This window comes from Oncorhynchus mykiss, chromosome 2, assembly GCF_057628025.1.
Source record: "Oncorhynchus mykiss isolate SJ-2025 chromosome 2, ASM5762802v1, whole genome shotgun sequence".
Classification (NCBI taxonomy): domain Eukaryota; kingdom Metazoa; phylum Chordata; class Actinopteri; order Salmoniformes; family Salmonidae; genus Oncorhynchus; species Oncorhynchus mykiss.
Window position 1 is genome coordinate 73,701,560 of NC_143023.1, and position 23,014 is coordinate 73,724,573.

At 41.0% G+C, this 23,014-nt stretch overlaps 2 protein-coding genes across 3 annotated transcripts; one reads left to right on the plus strand and one right to left on the minus strand.

The window, feature by feature from the left end:
• Positions 1-5,802: 5,802 nt before the first annotated feature.
• Positions 5,803-10,116, plus strand: LOC110495913 (ankyrin repeat domain-containing protein 34C). Of its 2 annotated transcripts, XM_090206927.1 has the most exons (2): positions 5,807-7,054; positions 7,346-10,116. In XM_090206927.1, exon 2 carries the CDS (start codon positions 7,408-7,410, stop codon positions 8,971-8,973), a length of 1,566 nt encoding a protein of 521 aa, XP_090063053.1. In that variant the 5' UTR covers positions 5,807-7,054; positions 7,346-7,407; the 3' UTR covers positions 8,974-10,116. The 2 variants fall into 2 exon arrangements, with proteins under 2 accessions (XP_090063046.1, XP_090063053.1); XM_090206920.1 differs by having other exon boundaries at positions 5,803-10,116.
• Positions 9,624-22,465, minus strand: si:ch211-107o10.3 (retinol dehydrogenase 12). The gene is made up of 7 exons (XM_021571454.3): positions 22,181-22,465; positions 20,372-20,512; positions 20,083-20,274; positions 13,967-14,128; positions 12,351-12,467; positions 11,954-12,158; positions 9,624-11,780 (listed from the first exon to the last, which is right to left on the minus strand). The coding sequence occupies exons 1-7, from the start codon at positions 22,254-22,256 to the stop codon at positions 11,684-11,686; spliced, it is 990 nt and encodes a 329-aa protein (XP_021427129.2). The 5' UTR covers positions 22,257-22,465; the 3' UTR covers positions 9,624-11,683.
• Between the last annotated feature and the right edge of the window lie 549 nt (positions 22,466-23,014).

Here is a 23,014-nt window from a genome sequence, read left to right on the forward strand (position 1 = left end):
GATGCAATAGAGTCAGCTACCGTCCTCAGTAGCTTTCTTTGCCAGGAGGTTTGTAATTATTGATCTTCAACAATATTTTTTTCTCTTCTACCACACTTACTTACCAAAATTCAAACTTACAATTATTTTCTTTCAGATTTTTTTAATGCTTGAATACGATGGCTCACTGTTCATTGTTGCCATTTCCTGCCTACGTTTGCCCACTTTGCCAATGAAGTAATGATTAAAATAATATTTTGTATGATCTCTTATACACTATTTAAGGCCCAGCTTTTGGAACTTTGGCTTTCCTGGATATAGCCACTATATTGTAATCACTGCATCCAATGGGTTACGGATACATTATTAGAAGAAAAGTCTACGGTATTAGTAAAAATGTGATCAATACATGTGGATGATCTTGTTCTTGTAAACAACCTGGCAGCTTGCCATATACTAAACTCAGCAAAATAAGAAACGCCCCTTTTACAGGACCCTGTCTTTCAAAGATAATTCGTAAAAATCCAAATAACTTCACAGATCTTCATTGTAAAGGGTTTAAACACTGTTTCCCATGCTTGTTCAATGACCATAAACAATTAATGAACATGCACCTGTGGGACGGTCATTAAGACACTAACAGCTTACAGGCAGTAGGCAATTAAGGTCACAGTTATGAAAACTTAGGACACTAAAGAGGCTTTTCTACTGACTCTGAAAAACACCAAAAGAAAGATGCCCATCTGCGTGAACGTGCCTTAGGCATGCTGCAAGGAGGCCTGAGGACTGCAGATGTGGCCAGGGCAATAAATTGCAATATCCGTACTGTGAGACGCCTAAGACAGCACTACAGGGAGACAGGACGGACAGCTGATCGTTTACGCAGTGGCAGACCATGTGTAACAACACCTGCACAGTATCGGTACATCCGAACATCACACCTGCGGGACAGATACAGGATGGCAAAATCAACTTCCTGAGTTACACCAGGAATGTACAATCCCTCCATCAGTGCTCAGACTGTCCGCAATAGGGTGAGAGAGGCTGGACTGAGGGCTTATAGGCCTGTTGTAAGGCAGTTCCTCACCAGACATCACCGGCAATGACGTCGCCTATGGGCACAAATCCACCGTCGCTGGACCAGACAGGACTGACAAAAAGTGCGGGAGCGGGATCGATTTGGAGGTGGAGGGTCCGTCATGGTCTTGGGCGGTGTGTCACAGCATCATTGAACTGAGCTTGTTGTCATTGAAGGCAATCTCAACGCTGTGTGTTACAGGGAAGACATCCTCCTCCCTCATGTGGTACCCTTCCTGCAGGCTCATCCTGACATGACCCTCCAGCATGACAATGCCACCAGCCGTACTGCTCGTCAATCCCATTGAGCACGTCTGGGACCTGTTGGATTGGAGGGTGAGGGTTAGGTCCATTCCCCCCCAGAAATGTCCGGGAACTTGCAGGTGCCTTGGTCGAAGAGTGGGGTAACATCTCACAGCAAGAACTGACAAATCTGGTGCAGTCCATGAGGAGGAGATGCACTGCAATAGTTAATGCAGCTGGTGGCCACACCAGACACTGACTGTTACTTTTGTTACTGTTACTGAACCCCCCTTTATTCAGGGACAGACTGTTAGTCACATGTCTGTGGAACTTCTTCAGTTTAAGTCTCAGTTGTTGAATGTTGTTAAGTTAAGACAAATATTTACACGTTACGTTTGCTGAAAATAAACGCAGTTGACAGTGAGAGGACGTTTCTTTTTTTGCTGAGTTTATAATGAGTTGCATATAAACAGCTCCTTCTTCAAAAGACTGTTCTGTAAACCTTTCAGGCCCATAGGAGGCTGCTGAGGGGAGAACAGCACATAATAATGTCCAGAAAATAGCAAATGAAATGGCATCAAACACCTGGAAACCATGTGGTTGATATATTTGACACAATTACACTGATTCCGCTCCAGTCATTAGCATGAGCCCATTCTCCCCAATGAAGGAGCCACCAATCTCCTGTATCAAGCCCCCCTCTGTTTAGAGGCAGATCAGCACATTTACTTAAATAGAAAGATCTGTATCTATGTCAATAGATGGCATCTGAGCAGAATTACAATTTCAACGGTCTCACTCAGTTTCACGCATGTTGTTCTTGGTTTATTATGAAAAGGACCAAGCTAAACTAGTAGAGAGATCTAACCTGTACATTTTGACTTTGGGATAAGCCTCACTGTCTCCTAGCATTAGATGAGATTCCACTCCATAAGACTGAATCTTGAGGGACCCTCCATATCTCTTGGGATTTCATACTGCATGTTTTGTCTTGTCTAATTAAAACAAAATAAACTCTCAAATGTCTTCATTTTGAAAAATGCTGTTCCATTTATATCCAGCTTGAACTTTTCAAAGATATCATCCATTAATAGACCCCCTATTATTTTAGCCCACCGTGAAGCATCGCACAGTGTCAGAGACGAGAGAAAAAAAAGGTTATTTTTAGAAGGAGGTAGAGCAGCAGGTGCGGTGTAAGATATCTGAAAATGGAAACTGCTCCCATGGGGCACAGCGCTTATTCTCTCTGCTTTTATTATTTATTTCCCCTTTAATATTCTGCTGACGACAGCAGCGTTGGGGCAAAGATCATATGGAGACTGCTTATGTCCCTGTAGTTCCCATGTTAATGAACGTGCATCGACCGGTAAGCTTGGGGAATATGGCTTTGCTCTGTGTTCTGATCCCCACTCCATAATCTCCCTTCCTGGAGTGGCACCAGTGTGGATAGACTAGCCCAGGGGTTGGCGACCCCGTTCCTGGAGTGGCACCAGTGTGGATAGACTAGCCCAGGGGTTGGCGACCCCGTTCCTGGAGTGGCACCAGGTACTACATGATTTGTTCAAACTAGGCACCACACCTGACCAAATTAGCTAATTGATCAGTTCAGTGATTGCTTAAATTCAACGCACCTGGTCTTCGGCACTCCCGGACCAGGGTTGTCTACCCCTGGACTAGCCTCACAATGATACAGACTGTCTTATTTCAGCCACAGGAGGTTAGTGGCACCTTCATTCGGTAGAACGGACTTGCGGTAATGACTAGAGCGGAATCAGTTGAATGGAATCAAATACGTACATCAAACACATGGTTTCCATCCGTTTTCCCCTCAGCAGCCTCCTGTGATTTCAGCTTCTACCATCATGGCATGTCATATGCCTATTCTTAATCAAACTGAAGCATTCCGTGTAACTGCAATCCATCCAATAATTGTAAATATAACAACAATTTATAATTGAAATACAGTATGTTGCACAATATCATATCCCAGGCCACTTGCTCAAGTAAACTGAGATAACACCTTATCATTTCTTGTTGCTTGATAACACAGGGGTGCAATCCATTATATTTTACCAAATGTTTACTTCTCAGAGACCTACATCGAGACAATGCCCTTCCCTTGGATTACCTCTCTCTGTTTAAGTGGTGTATGTACCAAAAACTATGTGGAATGTTCCTTTACAGAAAAGCCAGACAGTCATAATGACTCTCTGTTAGTTCCTGGGATGAACACAAAACATGGAAGTAGGGGACTCCCTGCTGTTCCATAAACCACCTCTCCCTTGTGCCTTCCTGGTAAATAACAACATTTCACAGGAGTCTGCCAAACAATCACTAGTTGGGGGGGGGGGGGGGGGGGTGTCACTGGCGTCCTTGACTGTTGAAGTCCTGCAACAGCAGAGTAGTGTTTGGGTGGGTATTAAAGTGATTAGTCCATCTCCTTTGAGGGGAGCTGCTGGGGTCATACGGGCTAATGATCAATGGGCTTTGGGATTCTTTGTGCAAATGGAAAACATCATCAACAAATACATTTGGTTAAATGACTGAAGAGCCCTCCTGTTTCTTGGTGCAATGTTATTGTTCTGATTACCTGTTCCTTGCAAAGCTGAGATCTTCATCGCTCTCTGCTGTCTCATAGCAACCTAAAAATAGAAATGTCCCTATTTGGTGGTGTGGCTGTGATGGCTGGAACAAGTTTTGTCCTCTTTAATTGTGCTGTAAACATGTCCTGTTTTCAAGATCTTGCAATAGAATACATCCAAGAAATAACCAGTGCATTTGTTCTCGAGTTCAGGAGGGCAACCAATTGACAATTTTGATGTCTTGGGCATACGGGCACCCTCATATGATTAGGCTACACACTAAAACAAACAGTTCTACATAGTGCCAAATAAGGGTTCTTTGGCTTATAACCATAGAGGAACTCTTTTTAGGTGGTGCTATATTTTTTGTTTCAGCATGACAATGCCCCCGTGCACAAAGCGAGGTCCATACAGAAATGGTTTGTCGAGATCGATGTGGAAGAACTTGACTGGCCTGCACATAGCCCTTACCTCAACCCCATTGCATACCTTCGGGATGAATTGGAACGATGACTCTGGGCCTAATTGCCCAACTTCAGTCCCCGACCTCACGAATGCTCGTGGCTGAATGGAAGAGAGTCCCCACAGCAAAATTCCAACATCTCGTGGAAAAGTGGAGGCTGTTATAGCAGCAAAGGGGGGGGACCAACTCCATATGAATGCCCATGATTTTTGAAGGAGATTTTTGATGAGCAGGTGTCCACATACTCTTGTTATATAGTGTATATAGCACCAAAAAAGGGTTTCGCTATGGTTACAAACTTTTTGGGACTATATAGAACCCTTTATGGTGAATGGATCTATAAAGAACCTTTATCTCAAAAGGTTCTTTGAAGAATCATGCAGGGTTTTTAATTCTGGTTTAATAGCCATATTATTTTGTTAACATTCCATAGGTTTTATGATTGTGTTTATTAACAAGTTGAATCAGGTTTTCTACTTCTGGAATGGTTGGGGGTCCCTGAGGAGAGAATTGAGAACTACAGACTCAGTCAATAGTTCACAGTTGACACAAGGCCATTCGTGAGACTTACACAAGACACCATCACTGACCATAGTCATATAACAGATAACATAACATTTGAAAAACTGGAATAACACTCACTGCATGGTTGCACAAAAAAGAACTGTGAACAAACCACACCCCCAAATATTTGAATGAGCCACTGCCCCTACATTTTAATTATCACTAAAAGAGGAGGGAACCCTTTGACTGCAAAGAACCATTGAAGTGATCAAAGGGACCTTTGGATCAGTATGGTTGCACATAGAACCAACACCCTTCCCAAAGAACCCTTGTGGAACCCTCATTTGTGTGTATACTGAACCCAACATCAGCACACGATTTCTACTTCTGTCCATTTGGAAAGGTATAGCTAAGACATGTTCTTGAAACAGTGTTTAAAATGCACTGTAGTTGTAAGTGTACAAAGACGTTTTCGGGGCACCTGAGAATATAAAGAAAAGTAGGACAGAGACAGGTGACCGCCACCTCTCTGGAGCAACATCTGTCATGTTAATGTGAATGATAATTTTAAACTGTAGGCTATAAACTTCCAGTGTACGAAAATATTAAATTATACTTTGATGACCTTTATATATACACTGAATCTTGATTCTTCCTTTCTCGTGGGAGTGGAATATAGCCTAAGTCATTAAAAAAAATGTAATTATAAACATGTTATGAAACTGTGAACATTCCATTTTATTGGAAGGTAGAACTGGTTTGTTTGTGTGCTGTAGACATGAAAAATGTGACAGGTTCTCACCAGAAGCAATCTTTATTTTTGTCGACTCTGACGTCAAGAAAATGCACGTTTCATTCACCAGGCAAAACAAAGTTATTTATACCTCCAGTAGCTTGAGGTTGTGATTCTTGCGCAGTGAAAGGAATGCCGCCTATTGGACTGATCTATTGCGTTTCCATAACAAAAGCGACCAACATGATGCGCTATGGTGCAAGAGCTCTTAACCTAAACTAGGACAGTATTTGAGAACCTCCGATTAAATTCAGGGACTATAACGAAGAACCATTTGGAAACTTTTATTTTCATTATGTTTCAGGGTAGGTAATGACAAAACATTGGGTGCACCTTTGAATATGACAAGCCTGGATCAGGTAAGATACATGGTTGAATGACAGTTAAACCTTCTTGATATTTTGTATAAAACCATGTGGATGAATGCAGATTTTTTTCTTGCTAAAAACATACATAATCAACATTAATATACCACTCATGTAATTTCATACTAACATTGTATAGACCACACTTTTTGAGAAGCCTACTATGATTCGATCATTTAAGATAGTTTAGCTAATGAGAATATGAAACGTTAGGAGCTTATAGCCAACACCTTAAATTTAAGTCTTTTTAGGCGACTTCTGTTGCTAATACTTTATCTTAATGACACACAGGGATCATAGTATATTACAAGTGTATAAAAAATAATGTAGCTTACATTGTGCAACAGATTATGAATTGTGTAGTTAAAACGTTTTCTACCAGACGCGCGTCTAACAAGTTATCCACAATGAGGACCATGGACAGCGACGCGCTATAGACTATTCCGCGCGAGGATGATGGTAATACTTATTCATTCGATCATGCACATTAGGTAGCCTACACTAAGACGCATCTTACTTGTCATCGAGTCTTGTAAGAAAAAATAGCAAAGTAGATGTTTTTGCTGTAGGCATACTCTTTTATGCTATGCACAGGATGTTAACGCTCATGGTGAGACTGTTTTCTTCTACAACCATATTATTATCTCCATATGTCATGTTCTATATTTTTGGTATTTTATTATCTAAAGCTCGAACTAATTAATTTATAGTCTTGGATCTGGGATTAATTGGTCAATTACAGAGCAACAACAAAAAAAGTTAAAATACTAGGCTGAGGTTGTCCATCTCCATCTAGCAAGCAATACATTCAAGATAAATGGCTTGATTTAAATACAGAACGTTTAGCCTTCATATAGCCTATAACGCACATTCTTCCATCTAACTTGTGTTTTACACAGGGAGATCGAAGCTTACAGAAGATACATGTGACAAGATTAGGCCCCTAGAAAAAGAAAAGGAAAGTCGCACACTCTAGGAGCTCAGATGCAATAATTGTATAACCAACGTTCCTGACAGCCAAGCCGTCTTCATCAGGGTATATATAAAGGTTAGGCTCCGATTTATAACGAAGTTATATTTTTTTCATTGCTACAATCAGTTTCATGTTTTGACAATAACGCTACCTAGATAGGTCTAAAGTTTCGTCCATAATTGACATACCTGTCCATGTCTTCAAATGTGATTTTTACTGAACACAGACTGCCTCCTGGTGGTAGTCTTGAGAGGCTTGGAAATGATCCATTGTGATGACTCCGTGTGTGATAATACTAGATGAATCATTGAGCAGACCTATAGATTGAACAAAATATAATGAAATAAATCAATACTTTGTTTGAAGGGCTGCAGGTTGTGACTGCCTTTCACCACTGAGGGAGGGCGCTATCTGTGGTTGTCTTGGAGATGATGGCAGACATACTGGAGCTGCGGACAGACGGGAATTCGCTTCTGAAAGCGGTATGGCTCCGACGCCTGCGGCTCACCAGGCTCCTGCTTGAGGGGGGTGCCTATATTAATGAGAGCAACGAGCGAGGAGAGACACCGCTCATGGTGGCCTGCATGTCCAAACACAGCGACCCGCAGAGTGTCAGCAAGGCAAAGCTGGTCAAGTATCTGCTGGATAATAAGGCTGACCCTAACATCCAGGACAAAGCAGGCCGGACAGCCCTGATGCACGCCTGTAGCCAGAGGGCGGGGCATGAGGTGGTGTCCCACCTGTTGACCAATGGGGCTGACCCAAGTCTTGAAGACAGGAGCGGGGCTTCTGCTTTGGTCTATGCAGTCAATGTCGATGATAAGGAGACCCTAAAGGTTCTCCTAGATGCATGTAAGGCCAAGGGCAAAGAAGTAATCATTATCACCACAGACAAGTCACCCTCTGGCACCAAAACCACCAAGCAGTACCTTAATGTCCCCCCTTCCCCAGAGCTAGAGGATAGGTGCTCCCCTGCATTCTGCACCACTCCCTCTGACATTGAGCTCAACACCTCCCCCTCACCTAACTCAGCCGAGCAGCACAACACTATCTTCAGTTTCCAGACAAAGTTGAAAACATCATCCAGCACAGCAGCAAAGCTTCCCAATGGGCCAACCTCTCCCACACGGCGACCAGCCAACCCCAAGCGTGCTCGTTTACCCCAGCTGAAGCGTCTGCAGTCAGAGCCGTGGGGGCTGATCGCTCCCTCCGTCCTGGCTGCAGCTGCGGCCCACGAGGAGTGTAAGAGAGCCACCTCTGAGGAGGTCGTCACAGGCGTCAATGGACTTGCTCTGTCCAAGAGATCGACTATGTCTCGACAAAACAGTGTGGATGGCAAGGATGTGTTGTTCCCACAAATGTCATCCTCATTGTCTGTCCCTCTAACTTCCAAATCGGCCTATGAGAGGTCTCTGTGTCAGCACCAGCCCCTGGCCCGGCGTAGCACCGTCCCTGCAGACCAGGACAGTAGCAGCAACAGTGTGCCAGCTAGCTTGAGAGACCCGGTCTACAGGAGACGGCTGGGCACTGACCACTATGACTCAGACTCCCAGCTGTACTCAGACTCTGGCATGCTGGACTCTCCTAAGGTTCCTCTAGAGAGGAGGAAACTCAACACGTCTCCATTAGCCATGCTGACCAGCTCCAGGGAGTCCCTAGACAGCAATGCCAGCACGTCATCACCTAGCACAGCACGTCGCCGCGCACCAGGCCTCTTGGAGAGGCGAGGCTCGGGGACTCTGCTGCTGGACTACATTTCCCATACCCGGCCTGGCCATCTACCCCCACTGAACGTCAACCCCAACCCTCCTATCCCAGACATCGGAGCCAGCAGCAAGCCCTCATCCCCTCTTGCCTCAGGTTTCATATCAGTAGCTCCAGTAGCACCAAACTCACCAAAGAGAGGCCAGCTCAAGTCAAAAAAAAAACTTGTAAGGAGGCACTCTATGCAAGTGGAGCAAATGAAGCAGCTCTCTGCTTTTGAGGAGCTGTAGTGGACTCATTGTTTGTAGATGTAGCAATGTTAATATAAAATAAGGCTAACATTTCTAAAGGAAATTTTGTTGATTGGAATTTCAACTTTTCCTCTTAGAAAACCAGTGGAACATGGATATAACTTGCTTACCAGTATAAAGTTGTAAATGTTATGGATGCTCTTAGAATATTAGCACCACCTATTAAACGTTACAGGTTAGACACTAGCAACATCTAAAGCATGGCTCTCCTAACCGTGTTCCTGAAGAGCTACCCTCCTGTAGGATTTCGCTAAACTGATTCCGTGTATCAACTAGCTAATTATTAGAATCAGGTGCGCTAAATTAGAGTTAGAGCAAAAAGGACGGTAGCTCTCCAGGAACAGGGTTGGCTGAGAGATTTTTTTAAAAGTATTTGAAAATCATACAAATTATTTGACCATAAATTTATGAAAAATAATCCTCGTCGGCACCTCAAATCCTTTAGATGTGCAATCCTAAGAACACATACAGTAGGAGGTACGTGTGTAGCCAACAAGTCATCTGGTTGTATAGAATGTTGTTATTAGTGCAACAGGCCTCTTGTTGTAGCTTTAGTATTAAATTGAGGTTGATTGTTTTGTAGCAAACTTGTACACAGTGCCTTCCAGACAAATTATCGGAAAAGAGGGTGGATCAAAAAGTAATTTATCGTTCATAATGCAACCACAAGATGTTTTGTTTTAGTGCCGTTGGTTTAAAGCCCAATATGAAAGGCTCAGAGTATAAACAAACCATGTATGACTTATATGCCTTAGCTAAATACAATTTAAGAGATTACGTAAATCAGCACTTTATTATGGTAGGTTTTAAATTACCCAAGAGAAAAATGTACGTTGTTTCTCTAAATGTTTTGTAGATATAGCACATGTATGTTCATGCATCAGTTCCATGACAAGACAACATAATGTGTATACTACAAACGTACGTAAATACAGGCTTAGTGAACCTTGTTCCCCTAGAATAGAATTTACACTTATGGCAAAGTAAAAGTTCATACAGCTTCCATGTAACTTAACTATGAGACATTCATTCTGTTTAAAAGGCTCACGTTAACATATTTCGATGCATAGTATTTTTGTATGTAGTTTGCTGTGTATTCTAAATAAATGTCTCTAAAGCAAATATTATTCAACAGTTTCTTACTGAATGCAATGAGGTTTGGATGCATTTCACAGTTCATCATCATCAGATGGTAATACAGCTGAAGTCGGTTTACATACACCTTAGCCAAATGCATTTAAACTCAGTTTTTCACAATTCCTGACATTTAATCCTAGTAAAAATTCCCTGTCAGTTAGGATCACCACTTTATTTTAAGAATGTGACATGTCAGAATAATAGTAGAGAGAAGGATTTATTTCAGCTTTAATCACATTCCCAGTGGGTCAGACGTTTACATACACTCAATTCGTATTTGGTAGCATTGCCTTTAAATTGTTTAACTTGGGTCAAACGTTTTGGGTAGCCTTCCACAAGCTTCCCACAATAAGTTGGGTGAATTTTGGCCCATTCCTCCTGACAGTGCTGGAGTAACTGAGTCAGGTTTGCAGGCCTCCTTGCTCGCACACGCTTTTTCAGTTCTGCCCACACATTTTCTATAGGATTGAGGTCAGGGCTTTGTGATGGCCACTCCAATACCTTGACTTTGTTGTCCTTAAGCCATTTTGCCACAACTTTGGAAGTATTCCTGGGGTCATTGTCCATTTGGAAGACCCATTTGCGACCAAGCTTTAACTTTAACACTGATGTGTTGGGTCATTGTCCTGTTGAAAAACAAATGACAGTCCCACTAAGCCAAAACCAGATGTGATGGAGTATCGCCTGAATGCTATTCTGAACAGTTGTGTCTGTTACTTGAACTCTGAAGCATTTATTTGGGCTGTATTCTCAGGTGCAGTTAACTCTAATGAACTTCAGGTTATGTCGATATAGGACTCGTTTTACTGTGGATATAGATACTTTTGTACCCGTTTCCTCCAGCATCTTCACAAGGTCCTTTGCTGTTGTTCTGGGATTGATTTGCACTTTTATCACCAAAGTAAATTAATCTCTAGAAGACAGAACGCGTCTCCTTCTTGTGCGGTATGACGGCTGCATATGGTGCCATGGTGTTTATACTTGCATACTATTGTTTGTACAGATGAACGTGGTACCTTCAGGAGTTTGGAAATTGCTCCCAAGGATGAACCAGACTTGTGGAGGTCTGCAATTTATTTTCTGAGGTCTTGGCTGATTTCTTTTGATTTTCCCATGATGTCAAGCAAAGTGGCACGGAGTTTGAAGGTAGGCCTTGAAATACATCCACAGGTACACCTCCAATTGACTCAAATTATGTCAATTAGCCTGTCAGAAGCTTCTAAAGCCATGACATAATTTTCTGGAATTTTTCAAGCTGTTTAAAGGCACAGTCAACTTAGTGTATGTAAACTTCTGACCCACTGAAATTGTGATACAGTGAATTATAAGTGAAATAATCTGTCTGTAAACAATTGTTGGAAAAATTACTTGTGTCATGCACAAAGTAGATGTCCTAACCGACTTGCCAAAACTATAGTTTGTTAACAAGACATTTGTGGAGTGGTTGAGAAATAGGTTTTAATGACTCCAACCTAAGTGTATGTAAACCTCTGACTTCAACTGTATGTCAACATTCTAAAGGCTAGGCCAGTCCTAGTGGTAACCAGGTCCATCATGCCAGACCAACCATGGAGGCACTCAGGTCCCACAGTTTCTTGGCAGCTGCATCATCCTGGCCCTGAGGGGCCACAGTTTTTGGGGCGCAGTCACTGTAGCCAGGACAGAAAAAAAGATTCCAAACACACACACAAAGTTAATGACACACATCGAACATATCCTAGTATTAATCTTATCTAGATCCATATTCTGTAAGCATGCAATGTAACACCCACTGTGAAAAGAAGTTAAGGTTAGACAAAAACAAGCTCTAATGGCATCTGACCTGTAGTAGAGTCCACTGACATCTGCCAGGCTTTCTTCTACGGCACAGTGGATGGTGGTCTGGGCTCCCTCTCTAGGGGACTTGAGCCAAAAACTAAGAGTCTTGTAGATGGCTCTTTTCCACAGGGGCATGGTGGGCCAGAAGTGCCGGCCAAGCTCAGTCCGGATGACTCCAGGATGGAGGCTGTAAGTAGTTACTCCAGTTCCTACAGTCACAGAGAAACACACACAAACACAGGTAATGTCATCTATCAGCCTAATTCAATGCAGTGAGTCTGCAGAGACTCCATTGAAGAGAGATGCAACACACCATGCACTTCGTGCCTTTGTTATGCCAAACAGTGTTACGAACATACTTCCAAATGCATGCTGTAAAATGAAAAGATGCTGTGAATCACCTTGTAGTCGTGTTGCCAGCTCCCGAGTAAAGAGCACATTAGCTAGCTTACTTTGCCGGTAGCTTTTCCATGGACTGTAATCTTTATCTAAGTTTATGTCATCAAAATAGATCTTGCCTGTTGAAAAAAAGTATAATTATTCAAAGTGGAACATAGCAAGTCACATATGGATATAATGTCAAAACATGGTCTAACACTAAGCAATGAAAGGTACAGTGCCTTCAGGAAGTATTCATACCACTTGACTTTTTCCTAATGTTGTTGTGTTACAGCCTGAATTTAAAATGGTTTACATTTAGATTTGTTGTCACTGGTCTACACAAAATACCCCATAATGTCAAAGTGGAAATATGTTTTTCAAAATTATTACAAATTAATTAAAAAGAAAAGGCTGAAATGAGTCAATAAGTATTCAACCCCTTTGTTATGGCAAGCCTAAATAAGTTCAGGAGTAAAACCAATACAACCCATTACTGAGTACTGAGTACCACTCTCTATATTTTCAAGCATAGTGGTGGCTGCATCATGTTATGGACATGATTGTAATAATTAAGGACTGGGGAGGTTTTCAGGATAAAAATGTAACGGAATGGTGCTAAGCACAGGCAAAATGCTAGAGGAAAACCTGGTTCAGTCTGTTTTCTACTAGACACTGGGAGATTAATTCACCTTGCAGCAGGACAATAACCTAACACACAAGGCCAAATCTACACTGGAGTTGCTTACCGAGAAGACAGTGAATGTTTCTGAGTGGCCAAGTTACAGTTTTTACTTAAATCTGCTTAAAAATCTATGGTAAGACGCACAATTGGCATAGCGTCGTCCGGGTTAGGGAGGGTTTGGCCGGTAGGGATATCCTTGTCTCATCGCGCACCACCGACTCCTGTGGCGGGCCGGGTGCAGTGCACGCTAACCAAGGTTGCCAGGTGCACGGTGTTTCCTCCGTGCGGCTGGCTTCCGGGTAGGATGCGCGCTGTGTTAAGAAGCAGTGCGGCTTGGTTGGGTTGTGTTTCGGAGGACGGATGACTTTCAACCTTCGTCTCTCCCGAGCCCGTATGTACGGGAGTTGTAGCGATGAGACAAGATAGTAGCTGATAACAATTGGATACCACGAAATTGGGGAGAAAAAGGGGGTAAAATTAAAAATAATAACAAATTTGACAGAGCTTGAAGAATTTTGAAAATAATAATGGGCAAATGTTTCACAATCCTGGAGTGAAAAGCTCTTAGTACCCAGAAAGACACACAGCTGTAATCGTTGCCAAAGGTGCTTCTACAAGGTGCTTCTACTATTGACTCAGGGGTGTGAATACTTTTGTAAATGAGATATTTCTCTATTTCATTTTCAATACATTTGCTAAACTTAAAACATGTTTTCAATTTGTAATTTGGGGTATTGTGTGTCAATAGGTGAGAAATCTATTTAATCCATTTTGAATTCAGGCTGTAACACAACAAAATGTGGAATAAGTCAAGGGGTTTGAATATTTCTGAAGGTACATGTACATGAAAATAATTACAGGCTAAATCATGGATTTTGTTTGGGCAATCAATCATAAATCCTATAAATACTGAATAATTGTTTTATATGGTAAATGACCAACACAAAATGATACCTTTTTCATGAGCTAAACTGGAGACGTTGACAATACGGCTTGGAACTGATTTCTTAAGGAGATTCAAAAGGCAATTTGTCAATAAAAAGTGGCCTAAGTGGTTGGTGCCAAACTGCATCTCAAAGCCATCTTCAGTCTGCCATTTTGGACAGCTCATGATACCTATCAACAAACATAGAGAAGAAAAGTTAGTCTACTCCCTGAAATCTAGTTGATAACATAGGTTCAATCAGTAAGGCTGGTCTGAATGGATTGCTCCCTTAACTTAATTTAGTAAGCACAATATAATTCACATTGCTTCCTCTTCTATGGGCACAGAAGGAATTTATATCTAATGTTTACAATCTTCTCATCAACAGCACGGCATCATGACACTCCTCCTACTTTCCTATAAATAAGCCACGTGCAGAATGTCAGTCACGTATTACCCTATTGCCAATGAGCACAGCTGAATAGTGCAACTTTACCACGCTTGCTAAGGGACAGATTGTAATTTACTGGGGGAGGGGTGGTCCAAAATAGGGGAGGGTTGTTAAACTTGTATTTGTTGCTTTGGGGAGGGTTGCATGTTTTTTTTATTGTGCACATGGGAGGGCTGTGCGATTTTTCCTGTGGTTTACATCCACTAGTTGCAGGTTTTACTATATAATTTCTTCCATCCTAGACAAATTTCCTTATCATTTTATATGAATCAACCAGAACAAATAGGAATAGCTGATAGGTAGTGTAGAGGCCAGGTGCATCATTGCGCATGAATGAACAGTGAAGACATGACACACACAGATAAAATGGACAATACAATGATCCTACCTAGACTAGCCTAGCTGAATAATTGCATTATTATTTTCAAGTGAGTACAACATTCTAGACTACTCTAGGCTACAGGTGAAAATGTCCTTTGTAAATAAAATAACGGCGCAAAAGCCCTGGGATTTTAATGTTTCATTTGATTTGGATCAGTACTCTCAACAGTCAATAGAAAGACACAGAAAGGCACAGTAGTAGGCCAGTCTGGTAGGCCAGTCTACTTTTGATACTGAACACACTGTCTGTTTTTAATCATCATGCTCCCAAGTCATCCTATAATAATGTGAACACATACGCTACCGGCAGGCCCAGTTATTCAGGAAAGCTTAACACATGCTCTGCCTCCTCTCCAATCCGAGTGGCTATTCCTCACGCACCTAGAAGCTAACACGTTTAATGTATTACTTTTTGTTTGTGGCACAATGTTTTAATCTGATTAGGCTACTTCAAAAAATGATCCTGTAGGCATGGGCATCATCCAAAATATAATTCCAGCATCCTTGAAATTAACCAGGTTTCCACCCAACCTTTATATGGGAGTAAAGTAGCCTACATGTTTGATAAAACATTTCTCCACATCCTGGGAAAGCATGCAGTTTATTATGCTACAGATTAAATAAATGATGATGAATTTCACAGGGCGGCGTAAAAGTGCACAGTGATGAGGTCGATGCTCCTTCCAATAAATATCGAGGGTCTTATTCTGGTGACATGATGATCGATGCTTGCCATTTGACAAATAATAATAAATCGCATACTATTGTCCAAAATAATCTCATCATGTAGTAAGCTATACCTGCACTGTATCTGTTGGCTAGAGCTCACGTGCCAATACCATAGTGGGCACATTCGCTATACCTGTACCTACGCAACATTTTTTGTGACAAAACCATCAGTATGTCCATAGTTGAAAATGGAAACCCATTTAACTTAAATGTTTTATTCGGCACATGGGAATTTAACCTCAGAAGGTATTTTTATGTGTGCTATGTATTTATGCAGAATTTAATCTGCACAAGTGCATTTTATACTGGGTAAGCCTACAAGGTAGGGAGGGATGTGTTTTCTGTCGAGATTGACAGTCTATTTATTGTGGTGTTGAAAACGCAAAACATGTCGGTATTGTTTTGTTTATTGTTGTGTGGTGATTTGGCACAGAAACCTGTTGGTTGAAAAGTCGTTGCATATACAGTACCATGAAAAGTTTGGACACGTACTCATTCAAGCGTTTTTCTTTATTTTTACTATTTTCTACATTGTAGAATAATAGTGAAGACATCAAAACTATTAAATAAAATATTTGGAATCAGAATTTGGATAGGTATTGCTTTTCCCTCTCCTACTGTGAAAGACATTTGCGGTTGATATATTATCGATTATATATTTTAAAAACAACCTGAGGATTGATTATAAAAAAATTTTTTGACATGTTTCTGTGGACATTATGGAAACTATTTGGAATTTTCGTCTGCGCTGTCGTGACCGCTCTTTCCTGTGGATTTCTGAACATAACGCGACAAACAAACTGAGGTATTTTGGATATAAAAATCATCTTTATGGAACAAACGGAACATTTGTTGTGTAACTGGGAGTCTCGTGAGTGAAAACATCCAAAGATCAAAGGTAAACGATTACTTTGATTGCTTTTCTGATTTTCGTGACCAAGCTTCCTGATGCTTAGTGTACTTAAATTTACACAAACGCTTGGATTGCTTTTGCTGAAAAGCATAATTTCAAAATCTGAAACGACAGGTGGATTAACAAAAGGCTAAGCTGTGTTTTCCGAATTGCACTTGTGATTTCATGAATATACAGTGCCTTGCGAAAGTATTCGGCCCCTTTGAACTTTGCGACCTTTTGCCACATTTCAGGCTTCAAACAAAGATATAAAACTGTATTTTTTTGTGAAGAATCAACAACAAGTGGGACACAATCATGAAGTGGAACGACATTTATTGGATATTTCAAACTTTTTTAACAAATCAAAAACTGAAAAATTGGGCGTGCAAAATTATTCAGCCCCTTTACTTTCAGTGCAGCAAACTCTCTCCAGAAGTTCAGTGAGGATCTCTGAATGATCCAATGTTGACCTAAATGACTAATGATGATAAATACAATCCACCTGTGTGTAATCAAGTCTCCGTATAAATGCACCTGCACTGTGATAGTCTCAGAGGTCCGTTAAAAGCGCAGAGAGCATCATGAAGAACAAGGAACACACCAGGCAGGTCCGAGATACTGTTATGAAGAAGTTTAAAGCCGGATTTGGATACAAAAAGATTTCCCAAGCTTTAAACATCCCAAGGAGCACTGTGCAAGCGATAATATTGAAATGGAAGGAGTATCGGACCACTGCAAATCTACCAAGACCTGGCCGTCCCTCTAAACTTTCAGCTCATACAAGGAGAAGACTGATCAGAGATGCAGCCAAGAGGCCCATGATCACTCTGGATGAACTGCAAAGATCTACAGCTGAGGTGGGAGACTCTGTCCATAGGACAACAATCAGTCGTATATTGCACAAATCTGGCCTTTATGGAAGAGTGGCAAGAAGAAAGCCATTTCTTAAAGATATCCATAAGTGTTGTTTAAAGTTTGCCACAAGCCACCTGGGAGACACACCAAACATGTGGAAGAAGGTGCTCTGGTCAGATGAAACCAAAATTGAACTTTTGGCAACAATACAAAACGTTATGTTTGGCGTAAAAGCAACACAGCTCATGACCCTGAACACACCATCCCCACTGTCAAACATGGTGGTGGCAGCATCATGGTTTGGGCCTGCTTTTCTTCAGCAGGGACAGGGAAGATGGTTAAAATTGATGGGAAGATGGATGGAGCCAAATACAGGACCATTCTGGAAGAAAACCTGATGGAGTCTGCAAAAGACCTGAGACTGGGATGGAGATTTGTCTTCCAACAAGACAATGATCCAAAACATAAAGCAAAATCTACAATGGAATGGTTCAAAAATAAACATATCCAGGTGTTAGAATGGCCAAGTCAAAGTCCAGACCTGAATCCAATCGAGAATCTGTGGAAAGAACTGAAAACTGCTGTTCACAAATGCTCTCCATCCAACCTCACTGAGCTCGAGCTGTTTTGCAAGGAGGAATGGGAAAAAATGTCAGTCTCTCGATGTGCAAAACTGATAGAGACATACCCCAAGCGACTTACAGCTGTAATCGCAGCAAAAGGTGGCGCTACAAAGTATTAACTTAAGGGGGCTGAATAATTATGCACGCCCAATTTTTCAGTTTTTGATTTGTTAAAAAAGTTTGAAATATCCAATAAATGTCGTTCCACTTCATGATTGTGTCCCACTTGTTGTTGATTCTTCACAAAAAAATACAGTTTTATATCTTTATGTTTGAAGCCTGAAATGTGGCAAAAGGTCGCAAAGTTCAAGGGGGCCGAATACTTTCGCAAGGCACTGTAAATATTTGTAGTAATATTTATTGAATGTAGCACTATGCTATTCAGCGGTTGTTGATGACACTTATCCCGATATCGGGATTAAAGCCATAACAAGTTTTAAACAAATCAAAATAAATGTTATATTTGAGATTCTTCAAAGTAGCCACCCTTTGCCTTGATGACAGCTTTGCACGCATTCTCTCAACCAGCTTCATTAGGTAGTTGCCTGGAATGCATTTCAATTAACAGGTGTGCATTGTTAATTTGTGGATTATTTTTCCTTCTAAATACGTTTGAGCCAATCAGTTGTGTTGTGACAAGGTAGGGGGCGTATACAGAAGATAGCCCTATTTGTTAAAAGAACAAGTCCATATTATGGAACGAACAACTGAAATAACCAAAGATTACTTTAAGACATGAAGGTCAATCTGGAAAATGTAAAGAACTTTGGGAAAGTTTCTTCAAGTGCAGTTGCATATCCATCGAGCACTATGAAGAAACTGGCTCTCATGAGGACCACCACAGGAAAGGAAGACCCAGAGTTACTTCTGCTGCAGAGGATAAGTTCATTAGAGTTAACTGCACCTCAAATTGCAGCCCAAATAAATGCTTCACAGAGTTCAAGTATCGCACACATCTCAACATCAACTGTTCAGAGGAGACTGCGTAAATAAGGCCTTCGTGGTCGAATTACTGCAAATAAACCACTACTAATGGACACCAATAAGAAGAAGAGACTTGCTTGGGCCAAGAAACACAAGCAATGAACATTAGACTGGTGGAAATCTGTCCTTTGGTCTGATGAGTCCAAATTTGAGATTTTTGGTTCCAACCGGCGTGACTTTGTGAGACGCAGAGTAGGTGAACGGATTATATGCGCATGTGTGGGTCCCACCATGAAGCATGGAGGAGGAGGTGTGAAGGTGCTTTGCTGGGGACTAGGGTTGCACATTCTGGGGAATATTCAGAGGTGGAAACGTTCAGTGGGAATGAACAGGAATATATGGGAATTAACAAGAATATGTGGGAATTAATGGAAATATATCCAAATTAATATACATACCATTTAAATGTAGATGTTTTTTGCATTGGATATACAGTGGGGCAAAACAGTATTTAGTCAGCCACCAATTGTGCAAGTTCTCCCACTTAAAAACTTACCTATTGCAGATTCAGTCTTCCCAGCCTGGTGCAGGTCTACAATTTTATTTCTGGTGTCCTTTGACAGCTCTTTGGCCTTGGCCATAGTGGAGTTTGGAGTGTGACTGTTTGAGGTTGTGGACAGGTGTCTTTTATACTGATAAGTTCAAACAGGTGCCATTAATACAGTTAATGAGTGGAGGACAGAGGAGCCTCTTAAAGAAGAAGTTACAGGTCTGTGAGAGCAAGAAATCTTGCTTGTTTGTAGGTGACCAAATACTTATTTTCCACCATAATTTGCAAATAAATTAATTAAAAATCCTACAATGTGATTTTCTGGATTTTTTTTCCTAATTTTGTCTGTCATAGTTGAAGTGTACCTATGATGAAAATTACAGGCCTCTCATCTTTTTAAGTGAGAGAACTTGCACAATTGGTGGCTGACTAAATACTTTTTTGCCCCACTGTATGTACCATATCATATGTAGAGAGAAACATGAACATTTTACCTTATCATAAGTAGACATAATTGGAAATTATGAAATCCTTCCAACAGAAATAATCGTTAGCTCGACCATCCCGCAGGGGACCCACCGATCTTGTAGAGGTTTAAGCAACTATTCTGCACCATTCCCAGAAAGTTGTGGGAAGGTTGTATGCAAAATAACTATAGGACAACCACGCTCTCACCAAGCTATAATAAACATATGGTGCTCATAACGTTATGTGCTAGCTGAAAAGTGTCCCTCTACCTGCATTATTAATAAGGATGTCCAGTCTCTCTTCACTTTCCAGGATCTCTTTGGCTAGTTGTCGCACTGACTGTAGGGATGCCAAGTCCAACTTTTTGACAATCACATTCCCATTGCCACTCCTCCTCCTGATGCCCTCTGCAGCTTGATTGGCTCTTGTCATGTCCCTGCAGGCCAGAATAACCCTCGCCCCTGTGGCCAAACACAGAACAGACATTACACCGTGAGCTCATCAAATCAACTGCCCAACTACAATGAACAGAGAAGAAGTTGAATACTTGTTGCTCACCCCTGCTAGCCATGTCAACTGCAGTCTCTTTCCCAATCCCAGTGTTGGCTCCGGTGATAAGGACAGTCTTCCCGTCCAGCCGGGCTTTGCTCGTACACACCCCTCCAGCCAGCCATTTACGCAGAGCAAAGAGCCCCACTCCTGTCACAATATTATGGTAACACCTTACATTGAGGTACACTTTATAATTTATTTGTAAATGATTTATAAGTATTTTAAAGTAGCTTTTCGATAGTTAAAGTAATACATTTTTATGATTAATCATCATTTAATAACTTTACAAGTAAATCCGATTAATTTGGTCAAACAATTATTCAAAGAAATAGGTAGCATATCAAATTTTAATCCAAGATTTTAAATTCATTTTTCATATGAAATTAAGCTTTAAAAGCTCAATCTGACATAATTGGTGATCTTGATGTTAGGTTTCAGAAGTCCCATTCTAAAGATGTAACATCCACCCTCTTAGCACACCTGGTGAACAAAATACATCCAATATCTAGTCAGACGAAACGTTGACATCACAGGGCCAGAGGGAATATGATGTGATGACATCACAACACAATAACGCTAGACATCATTTCTAGGGGTAGAATTTTAAACCCAGTTTCATAGGACCTCTATGTTAAATCCTCTGATGTGATGACATCACAACAAGGCCAGACAGATTCTGATTTGATGACATCACAACAAGGCCAGATGGATTCTGATGGGATGACATCAGAATAAGGTGAGACAGAAATCTGATTTGATGACATCAGAATAGGGCCAGTCAGAATCTGATTTGATTACATTACAATAGTGCCAGACAGATTCTGACATTCTTATTTCTATGGAATCTGATGTGATAACATCAGAATAGGGCAAGACAGAATCCGAAATGATGACATCGCAATAGGGAAAGAGGGTGCACTACTGCCACCATGATTACGCAAACCTGCCTTCCTTCGTCATGCGCATCAGCGATTCATTGGACTCACCTGGACTCAATCTGGGTTTCTGTACAGCACTTTGAGATATCAGCTGATCTAAGAAGGGCTATATAAATACATTTGATCACCTGTTTATTACCTCCCCTATATGTGTCTGTTCTCCAGCTCCGTTCCCCACTTCTGCAGTAATTGTTAATTGTGTATTACACGATTCTGACGCTGTTTCTGTCCTGTTTTCATGTCCGTTCCAATTAAATGTTGACTCCCCGTACCTGCTTCTCTTCTCCAGCGTCAGTCCTTACAGTTCTATGAAAAGAGTGCCTTTGCATCCCTTTACATTTATACATTTTGGACCAATATTGCATTTTCAAAGTATGTTATATTCATCGTTTTAAAATGGTGAAACTATTCATTTATATATATTTTTATCCCCAAAAGAAAACTAATAGTCAATCATAGTGTAAAAGCAGGTTAACTGTTTTAACTCTTTTTGGCCATTTTCTGGTGTTTTGTTGTGGAAAACTGAGCAGTTCGAGCATAACCCTGTTGTTACCTATAGATCGACAGGCTACAAATGTTTTAATAATAACAAATGTTTTGTGAAACTTGCATTCAATTGCCTCTCCCTGTTGCACACAACAAGCTTCCATTTCCCCTGTCACAAGCTGATTTATGGCTTATTTAAAGATTAAATCGTCAATATATATATATAAACCTCTTGAGACAGGTAAAATAAAAATAAATATTATGTTGAACATGTGCTTTTTGACAGAATGTTAAAATTAGGTGGAATGACTTTGCTACACTACTTACGTTGTTGTTACATTTCATAAAGGACCTGTGATAATTAAAACAATAATGTTTTTTTTATTTTTACCTGTGACTGTGATAAGAGCAATCCCCGTCTGATATTGTCCAAAAAAAGTATTTATTGCTTTACCGTAGTTCTGCATGTTATCAGTTCTTTAAGTGCTACTGACTGTAGAAGTAACCTCTCTTCAATATTGCTATTCAGCGAAAAGAACCAGGAGAAGCTCTAGTTAATTCAACTGATATATATCAATCTCATACATATCAACTTTGTCGAAATAAAACTGTTTATCAATGTGACGTAATGTGCAATCAGGAAGTACTGGAAGGTCAAAGAAACAACGTGTTACAGAACGGGGAATCGTATTGGTCCAGCCATTGGACCAATCATATGCTGGGTTGCCCATTGTTTCATCTACAATATTACTCCAGCAGAGGTCGCTCCACGTCCACTTACAATAAACAAAATAATTAATATTATTCCATCAGGTGAAGCTGATGGAACAAGCAGTGTCAAATTATTGTTCATAGGCCGACAATCAGTGCAGGAAGTTAATCAAACCCATAAACGTGATTGATCAAAACATAGACTGTATACAAAACACCACTGTGAAGATAACATCTTTCTTGGGCCACATTTAGGCAATGCCAATGTCAGTGATTGGGGACATTGCCCTGTGTAGGGTGCTGTCTTTCGGATGGGACGTTAAACGGGTGTCCTGACTCTCTGTGGTCACTAAAGATCCCATGGCACTTATCGTAAGAGTCGGGGTGTTAACCCCGGTGTCCTGGCTAAATTCCCAATCTGGTCTTCATACTGTACCATCATGGCCACCTAATCATCCCCAGTTTACAATTTGTTGATTCATCGCCCCTCCCCTCCCCTGTAACTATTCCACAG

What these genes read in the sequence shown, in the direction of transcription:
- LOC110495913 (XM_090206920.1), top strand. Translation starts at nt 7,408, where the DNA reads ATGATGGCAGACATACTGGAGCTGCGGACAGACGGGAATTCGCTTCTG.
- si:ch211-107o10.3 (XM_021571454.3), bottom strand. Translation starts at nt 22,256, where the DNA reads ATGCAGAACTACGGTAAAGCAATAAATACTTTTTTTGGACAATATCAG. An exon ending in CATCCTTATTAATAATGCAG is followed by an intron (nt 14,129 to 20,082) that starts GTAGAGGGACAC and finishes GTTTGTTGATAG; the next exon opens with GTATCATGAGCTGTCCAAAA. An exon ending in CAGTTTAGCTCATGAAAAAG is followed by an intron (nt 12,468 to 13,966) that starts GTATCATTTTGT and finishes TTTTTTCAACAG; the next exon opens with GCAAGATCTATTTTGATGAC.